The sequence below is a fragment of the Fukomys damarensis genome, unplaced genomic scaffold (assembly GCF_012274545.1).
Source record: "Fukomys damarensis isolate Sample0158 unplaced genomic scaffold, DMR_v1.0_HiC HiC_scaffold_12, whole genome shotgun sequence".
NCBI classification, from domain to species: domain Eukaryota; kingdom Metazoa; phylum Chordata; class Mammalia; order Rodentia; family Bathyergidae; genus Fukomys; species Fukomys damarensis.
Genome location: NW_022900924.1, coordinates 3,935,340 through 3,945,308, shown reverse-complemented (window position 1 = coordinate 3,945,308; position 9,969 = coordinate 3,935,340). Strand labels below are relative to the sequence as shown.

Genomic DNA, 9,969 nt, shown 5'->3' with positions numbered 1-9,969 from the left:
AAAAAAAAAAAAAAAAAAAAAAAAACACACAAATTTTTAAAATTTTTCAATCTTATAACAAAATGATTATGTTAAATTTTCTCTTTACTATGAATTACTGGTAAAAAGGCAGTATAAACTATTGGATTGACACTGATTGAGATTTTATAAACTTTCTATTTTAATGAAAAAATCTTATAACTTTAAAATGTTTTTTAAATTTTTGAGTCAGAGGTTACCAAGAGTTAAAAGATTTCAGCAAAGTCATATAAAATATACAGGAAAGGGGCTGAGAATTTAGCTCAGTGATGCCACTGCCTGCCTTGCAAGTACAAGGTCCTGAGTTTGGTCCCCCAAAACATAAATAAATAAAATAAAATACAGGAAAGGTGTAGAAAGTTCAGTACAAGAATTATAAGCCTCAGAGACAGAAGTTCAGATGCCACCATGCCATCTCTTCTAATTTGCCTGTAATTGTTACCTTCATCTCTGTCAGTCAAAATATGATTCATCCATAAAATCACCAACTCAATGAAACCTTCCCACACTGTGCCAGTTTATCTTTTTTCTACATCCCAAGAGCACAAACTTTGGGGCCAAATGCTGAGGCTGCACTTGTGATCCTTTTACATATTCTCTGTGCGAAGCCTTGGGTTAATTTCTCCAAGTTTCAGTTTCCTCATTTAAAAAATCAAGATAATAATAGCATCTACTTCATAATAATAACATCTAGATAATAATAACATCTACTATGCCTCACAACCACAAGATCCCAAGTTCAATCCCCGGTAGGAAAAAATCTACCAGTGAAACAGCTGGGAACATTAGAAGTAACAGCACATATATAGCCCTGAGGACAGTTCTTAATATTTTTATTTGGAATTACTTCTACGAGCCATACACTCTCTGGTATTATTTTCCATGATATATAGCTGCTGTCTCTTCGTGTACAGTTCTCAGGGGGCAGAAACTATATTTTATGTATTTTTATTTTCCTCACAGTGCTTAGCAGGGCATCATTCTCTTAATAGGAATTTTAAAAACATCCCAGTGAATATTGGCATGAAAGAGATTCAGAAGTCAATCCAATTCAACCATCTCACTAACTTTTCTTTGGCAGCATCTTCATATATTTTTTCATGAGCACAACTGATGATAGGGAGCTCACTCTTTCAGAAGGCAACCAAATTTACTAAGTAACTATAACATTTAAATATCCACCCCAACACGGGGGCATAGGCCTGTAATCCTAGCACTTGGGAAGCTGAGGCAGGAGGATTACTGTGGGTTTGAGGCAGCCTGGGCTACATACTGAGTGCAAGGCCAACCTGAACTACATAAGTAAGACCGTCTCAAAACAAAACAAAATAGCTATCCTGAAGCGGTAGAGAAGCTGAAAGCTTCTGGAAAGTGATTTAACAATACTCACTTGAGAACCACATACATTTTCAGGTTCTATAAATTTCACTCTGGATATCATATCTATAAAGTATAAGGAAAAGTACTTTCACTTGCACAAAGATATTCATTACAACATCGAATTGAAAAATCAGGAATTAAACTATGTATTAGTTTTCTGTCACTAGAATAAAGTACCTGCCATAATAAATTTATAAAGAGAAGATGTTACCCAGCTATACCTCTCCTGGGCACATTTCTGAAAAATTTTAAAACATCATTCTCTAGTGATACACGCATATTCATGTATATAACAGCGCAACTCACAATAGCTAAGCTCTGGAAACAGCCTAGATGCTTATCAACAGATAAATGTGTAAAGAAAATGTGCTGTATATGCACAACTCAATAATACTCAGACAAAAATAAGAATGAAATCATGTCATTTGCAGGAAAATGAATGGAACTCAAGACCATCATGATAAGTGAAATAAGCCAGATTCAGAAATTTATATGGGAAACTCAAAATATAAATAAACGAATGAATAAAATAAAGGAGAGATGATAGGAAACTAGAAGGTAGATTCTCTAAGACTCAAAGGCCTCTTATTAGTACACTTTTTAATGGTCTCATTGCCTCTCAGTAGCATCACAAAGGGAACTAAGTCTTTAGGTTCTTAGGGTACATGATTCTTTAGGGGTCATTCAAGATTCAACTATAGCAATATGAATATTTAAACACAGAGAAACAGTAGAGGACGTAAATGAAACCAAAAGTCACTAATATTAAAATGTGAAAATTAATATGGGACATAGTCACAACATTAATGTTAAAAATAGATAAAATAAATTTTATATATCATGATTAAAAACATACAAACAAGTATGTCTACTGAAAAATACTGGATAGGACATATAAAAATGAAAATAGCAACGACAGAATGATAGGATGGTTGAAATATTTGCATTGTATTTTAAATGATCTTAATGTCTTTACAATATTGTGTGTTTTGGGGGGCCAGCGGGGTTTGAGACAGGGTCTCACTATGTAGTTGAGACTGACCTGGAACTCACTATGTAGCCCAGGCTGGTCTCGAACTCACAGCAATCCTCCTGCCTCAGCCTCCTGAGTGCTGGGATTACAGGCGTGCGCCACCACACCCGGCTAATATTGTGTTTTAAAAGTTTACTTTTCTAGGAGCTGGAATGTAGCCCAGTAGCAGGGCACATGCTTGACATGTAGGAGGCCCTGAGTTCAATACTTAGCACTGAAAAACAAAACAAAGTTCTTTCTATTGAGCCAAAATCAACCTCTTCCAGAACTGTAACTTTTACCTACTGTCTCTTAGAATTATATGAAATAAATCAATTTGATACATTTGAAAGTAATAATCACAGTTTCAGTACACTTGTGCTCTGGCTTTCTAGAACACAGACTGCAGAGGCATCGATGACATCAGGGAAACCCAGGTAGGAGACATAGCTCTTATTCACCAGAAGAATGGTCAAGACAGCCCTAATCAACACAGTATCAATATGGCCAGAATTGAGAAATAGCTCAAAGCCAGAACTGACAGAAACGGTAGCCAAAAGGATGTGGGAAGTAAGGAGAAAATAGGAATTGAACACGCTCCTGGTCAGGTTGTTCGGGAAAGCTGTGATACTGTACCAAGATAAAGAATGTGAAAAGAAAATAGAATATTTGATCATTAGATGAAATTCTATTTGAAGATGAGTTTGAGGTATCAACAGAATATACACATTTATATATTGATGCAAATATCAATATGAAGTCGGTGAAGACAAAACTATTTCAGAGAAACAGAAAGCAAAAATTAAAGAAAATATAAATGAAATAGAAAATAAAAACAATTAGAAGTACTCAGAATCATCAAACAATGACTTTTTGAAGACTAGTAAAACTATTGTTTTAAAATATAATTTAAAAAACCAAATGGAACACAAATAAGTACCCCAGATATAAAAAGAGGAAGACAATTAAAGGGACAGAGAAGATTTTTTTAAAAATTATGAGACCTTATGAATAACTTCACACCAAATATATGAATAGCTAACGGTGCGGGAAAGGCCAGGTATTCGTATTTTTTGGTGTGAAGTTATGCATGGAAGTTTTTTTGAGTTTTGTTTTGTTTGGTTTCCCAGTACTGAGGATTGAACCCAGGGCCTCGTTATGCTAAGTATGCACTATACCACTGAGCTACGCCCCTAGCCTAGAAGCTTTCCTTATAACTAAAAACAAACGAAAAAACTCATCCATTTCTGCAGTTATTTTTCCCCTTTTAGAGGAAAACAGAGAAAATGTGGCTCTGTAAAGTCTGGAGTAAAAAAATTTTAAAGCAGTAACCCAAAATGCTGAATATAGTTGAAAAGATTGATAAATTAAACTGTATTAAAAACTATTGTTCATAAAACACTTCATTAGTGGAGTAAAAAGTAATTTATAAGGTTGAAGAAGATATATACTATACATGTACAAATGAAAATAAACCCTTAAGAATTTAAATGTGAGCCAGGCGTGGTGGCACATGACTGTAATCCCAGCACTTGGGAGGCTGAGGCAGGTGGATCGCTGTGAGTTCAAAACCAGCCTGGGCTACGTAGTGAGTTCCAGATCAGTCTCAACTACATAGTGAGACCCTGTCTCAAAAAAAAACAAAACAAAACAAACAAAGAATCTAAATGTGAAAAGAAAAGCTTTAAAACTTTTAGAATAAAATGAGATTATTAATGATTCTCAATAGAAAAGGATTTCTTAAATATAACCAAAAACATATTAAAAGGAAAATATTAGTCTACATTAAAATTAAGAACTTCTCTTTATCAAAAGACCTCTTAAAGAAAATGAAAAAGATAAGCTACAAACTAGAAAAAATATCACAACATAAATAAATGAAAACGAATGATTATTTATAATATTTTTTAAAAATCTCTGAGGAAAAACATGAATAAGCCAATAGAAGAAGGCATGAAAAACTTGAACAGCTGCTTTATATATAAGAAAAACAGAATGGCCAATGAAAATATTCTCAAACTTCCTAGTAATCAAGGAAATTCAAACTAAAGTTGTGCAGTATTAGCATTTCATATCCAGCAGATTTGCAAAAAACAAACTTTGACAATCAATAGTAAGTGTTGGTAAGGATGTAGGACACTGTCCTCCATTGTCGGTGCACTACAAATAGGTATGATTACTGGGGAAAACAGTTCTGTGTTACCTAATAAAGTTGAAAATGTATATACCTAGAACTGTTTGATATATTCCCTACAGACACTCTTCCACATGTAAACCATTAATTGTTATAAATGTTTCTTTCAAAAAGAGAGACTGGGCCGGGGATTTAGCTCAGCGGTTCGGTGGCCTGCCTTGCAAGCGCATGGACCCAAGTTCGATCCCCAGTGCCCCCCCCCAAAAAAAAGAGAGAGAGACTTCTATCAAGAGTAGAATTGGGTGTGGTGGCATATGCCTGAAGTTTCAGCAATCAGGAGGCTGAAGGAGGATCACAAGTTCAAGGCCAATCGGGCATCTTAGTGAGAATCTATCTCAAAACTAAAAGGGCTGGGGCTTTGGCTCAGTGGTACGGCGCTCCTGGATTCTATCTCCAGTAGTGGGGAAAAAAAATACAACCATGGAAATGAAAAAACAACAACACAATGGATGGATCTCAGTTGTAAATGATCAAGCAAAAGACTCCATGATAAAAAGAACAACAAAAGAAGAATTATCATAAAACTCAGGAGGTGGGGCCAGGGATTTAGCTCAGTGGTTCTGCCGCCTGCCTTGCAAGCATGAGGACCCGAGTTCAATCCCTGGTACCAAAAAAAACAAAAAAACAAAAAAAAAACCTCAGGAGGTGGTTACCTTTAGAATAAGGTGGTACAATGAGGAAGAGGTATATATATATGGTGGCTTCTAGGTAGAGGCAATGTTCTACTGTTAGCCTCACTGAAGTGTATATGACTATTTTCATCATTTTTATATTGCACATTATTTATACTTGATACATAATACATTTTAAAATAAAACAATTTTTAGGGCAATAGCTAATGATCCTCTATGGGTATAGATGTGTGTGAATGAATGTTATGTTCTTCGAAGGAATAACAATAGGAATTCTTTGTGGGAAAATGTTAATAGCACTTCAATAGATTTACTAAATTCTCCAATATGATTGGCTGGCTAGGAGAGGAACTTGAATCAACTATAAATTTGCCATAAAATTTAGATCTTTATCATACAGTTTTTTGAGAAATGTCATCCCATGCCTTATTTAATCTATCAATTGAACTTTTTCTTCTCAGGCTGTCTTGCTTATGTTTCTTTTGGTAAAAGAGAAATTCTTAATTTTTTTTAAGGATAACAATCCAATTAATACACGGTTATTCTTTTAACTTATTTTTAAACCTTTATATCTTACCTAGATCTTCCTTGAATGGAAGCAAAAGAAGAAAATTGTACCAAAATCTAAAGCCATTTTATAGCTGACATTATGAAATACTAAAAATGAAAAAAAATGGTTTGATTGGCTATACCATTTATATAAATTGAATCAAAACTAAGACCTCTTCTCAATGTATTAAACATAACACAGAGTTAAAGATCTAGGAGAGGGCTGGGGATTTAGCTCAGTGGCTCCACGCCTGCCTGGCCAAGTGCAAGGTCCTGAGTTCAATCCCCAGTATCATCCCCCCACCCACAAAAAAGATCTAGGAGAAACCTCCAGAAATTATCTAGTACAGCCACCTTCTAGTAGGACTCAATCTCAGGCAAATAAGTTATCATCGTAATCTTAACATACCTCCTGAAAAAGATTATAGCACCTTTTCCCACTAAACCATCTGAATTTTTTTTTTTTGTCTCAGAACCCTTTTAATACAACGCTATCATACAGTAAACATTATTGTGCAGAAAAAGCCAGTTAATGGTGGGATTTTTCTAGGCACAAGAGTAACCAACTAACTCTAAGACTGTACAAACAGCAAAATAAAGAACTCAGAGTGCTGCCTGCTCAGCCCCAGCGGCTGCAACCTCACCGACCCACGAGCTTCCCCAGTGATCTGGTCTCAAAGCTGGACACGCAGGAGAGCCGATGATCACTTTGTTTCCATCCTGACTTGGGTTGATCTGCAGACTTTTTCCTTCCCAACCTCTTTCCACCCAATTACTCCAAAAATCAAGAGCTGAGTTGTATATTTCTATTGAGTATGAATAGATGCCGAAATATTGCACAGTCCTAAAAATATGTCACTTATAAGTGAAAAGAAGAAACCCTTAAATTTTCCAATTTATGGATAACTCTAATAAAATAAATAAATTGGGGAATCTTTTTCCCCTCTAGTCATGGACAGTTTCATCTAACAACATATATTTCTTCCACGAAGATTGTACTTTTTAGACTAAAATTTCCTTGATGTTAAGGACTTGCTCTGTTTCTGTTTTTATACCTGGTACGCTCCATTAGACTTTGTTACTGTAACATGACCTGTATATGTACTGAAAAATATCTATTACATTTAACTAAAGCAATGGAGGGTCACGAAAACTTGGCCTTACTTGATTGTTGCATTCCTCCTTTTTCTCATCACAGTCTAGGCCCTGATGAGCAATCTCAGTAGAGCTGTTCTCCAAAAAGAGGTTATTCTCCAAATCAGACACTCTGGAGGGCTCAGTTGTGACTTTCACTTTCATTCTATGAAAGCCAGTGGAGACCAATCCCACTTGCATGTTGACAGGCTCCCCTTCAAACCTCAGGAAGCGTGAGTTCTTTTCTTCTTCTTTAAAACCAGGGGGTTGGTAGTCATGTGGGGTCACTGCAAAACAAAAAGCGCAAAAAGCCATAAAATTATTTTCAACAGAATAGATACAATTCATATTTCGTATGTAGCAACAAACTTTGTTGTTGTTGTTGTTAAGTCAGGGTCTCCTTATATAGTTCACTCCAGCCTTGAACTCACTATGCAGCCTAGGCTGGCCTTGAACGCAGTGATCCTCCTGCCTCAGCCTTCTGAGTGCTGGGGTTACAGGCTTGCACCACCATGGCTGGCCCAGCAACAGTATCTTTTAGGTGCTTGCAAAATCCTATTTATATAAAATATTAGTTGAGCACTTAAAGAAGGAACTTACCTTCCTTATAGTAATGGAGTTTCATAGTAAGTATAACTTCATTAGGAAGAGGTCCAAGGTTCTGCGTCAGTATGTACAATTTACGAATCAGTAAAATACTGGCTTTCTTAATATCGTCACTATATGTTCCACTTTCAAAGCTTGTACTAGTACTATAATCATAGAAAAACAGCGTCCTTTATAATCATATACAATATTGACAATTTATTTTGAAAAGAAAAACTTTTAACTATATGACTATGAACTATATATTTATATTTCTATTTATAAATTAAATACCAGGACATTTTCAGACAATTTTCAGAATGTAAATTAAGGAAGTGATTGTACTTTTAGATTGCATACACAAAGGGTTTGTAAATAGCAAGTTCTCCTTATGTATTTAAAAATGACCTTTTAAAAATAATTGGTTTACAAATAACTACATGCCATAATAATGAGAACAATGGATTTGCAATTATGTGACCTGGCATGTAATATCGGCTCTGCAGCTAACTACCTGAATGACCTGGTCAAGTCATTTAGACACACTCTAATTTGGTCAGCTCATTTGTGGGATAAACTTCCGGACATTCCTTTAGTACTCCAAACATAAAACGACATCCTAGTTCTGTGCCTCTCTACCACCTAGTTATCTCTCAAAAGCTCCACTCACTCCTCTATGGACACCTGCTTTTCTTCTTGTTCATGTGGCAAAACATTCTCCGCACCGCTACCAAAATAATATTCTTTTTTGGGGGGGTGCCAGGGATCAAACTCAGGACCTTGCGCTTGTGAGGCAGGCGGCGGAACCACTGAGCTCAATCCCCGGCCCCCACAATAATACTCCGTGTAGGATTATCTGTTCATCTCACCTTTTTTGCTTAATTCCTCTACTACATTCATCATCTCTGAAATACAGAGATGGAATGAGTACAATACTTTTCACGTCCAGCTAACCCTTACTTCCTTCCACCTTCACCTGCTGCGAACACTGGGTTTCCTCTAACCTGAAAATGAAGTGTGCATTTATATACGTTGCTCACTTCATTTGTATTTTGCCTCTGCAGTTCTTTTCTAGGCTCTCCTGCTTTGTCCTCTGATACCTAACTCATGTGCTGCTTCTCAAGGAAGCATCGCTATTATTCCAGACCAGGTTTGCCCTCAGGAGGGCTGTTTGTCCCCTCTTGACCTTGGGTGGCTCTTTTATCTCCACAGTACTGAGTTTGGTATCCAGCTACTCAATAAACTTTTATTGAATTAATGAATGATAAACAAGTTGGACTAGGTTTCTTAAAAATCAAATGGAATATTACTCAGCCACCAAGAATGACAAACTGGAGACATTTATGACTAAATGGATGCACACTGAGGCCATACTCTTAAGTGGAGCAAATAGGACGCACGTGTGCAAATACTGAATAGTTTCTCTGGTGTGAGAGTGTAAATAAGGATTAAAATGTATAACAGATAATGTGAAATAGGAAGAAAAGGTCCAAAGGGCAAGGGGAAGTGGGAGGGGTAGGGGAAAGGAAAGAAGGGAGAGGGGTAAATATGAGAAAAGGAAAAATGGAAACAAAGTCTTTATAAACAGGGAGGGGTGGAGGAGGTGAAGGGAGGGCAGGGGAACGGGGAAAATAATCCTAAGTAGTTGAACTGTTTGGGTTTTTTTCTGATCTAACCTTTGGAGGCAATGTGAGTTCATAAACCAAATACTTAGTAGGTAAACACATTAGTTCTATCAATTTCAAACAATTTAAAGTTTTGCCCAGCAGGATGTAACAAATTTGAGCACACTTAACGAAGTAAAGGGCTCTAAAGCCACGTAGCTTATGGAAACCTCCAGGGCACGTCAGTAAGATCTCATTCAGAACTCCTCCTACTTAAATAAATTCTTAACTTTTCCAAGAAACCGAAATATGCATTACTTTCTCCACTTTAGTGTCTGAAAGATGTGGCCATTCCCATTTTACTGAAAACATGTATGAAATGTGCTAAACAATCTGTGAAGTGCTATACAAATATGTATTAGTTAATAATAGCTAATATTTTCATTCTCATTTCTGGTACTGACTTTTTTCTTCAATTTGAGTGCATCTGTAAGTTTAGAAATAAGAGAATAAATGAGGACAGGAGACTTAGCAGAAAATCCTCAGCCTCCTCAAGGTTAACAGGGAAAGCGAGAATCTTGCCATATGTTTCTTCAGAGCTGCTCCTCTCAGGGACATCCACCCCCAGCCCTTAGAACCCCCTCCTAACCAGGCTTTCTATCCCCTCTGCATCCTCCACTTCTATTCCACCTCGTCGGCGATACTTAGCCCTTTGTATCACGTAGATGTTGCTCCTCAACACACACCCGGATCTGCACTGGGACCCTTCTGGAGCACACGTCTTTGTCTCTGCCATTGAACCCATGAGTACATCTAACACGTGGAGTTTCAACTTGATAGGAAAATACAGTGCTTTCTAGT

At 36.6% G+C, this 9,969-nt stretch overlaps 1 protein-coding gene across 1 annotated transcript in view; it reads right to left on the bottom strand.

Annotated features, from left to right (window-relative positions):
- The window catches only part of Hormad2 (HORMA domain containing 2), an 80,616-nt gene that overhangs the window by 35,697 nt on the left and 34,950 nt on the right, over nucleotides 1–9,969 (bottom strand). Inside the window, exons 9-10 of the mRNA XM_010603763.2 lie at nucleotides 7,520–7,671; nucleotides 6,950–7,206 (exon numbers count right to left, since the gene is read on the bottom strand). Of these exons, the coding sequence (XP_010602065.1) occupies nucleotides 6,950–7,206; nucleotides 7,520–7,671 (409 nt within the window). The remainder of the gene's footprint in view (nucleotides 1–6,949; nucleotides 7,207–7,519; nucleotides 7,672–9,969) is intronic.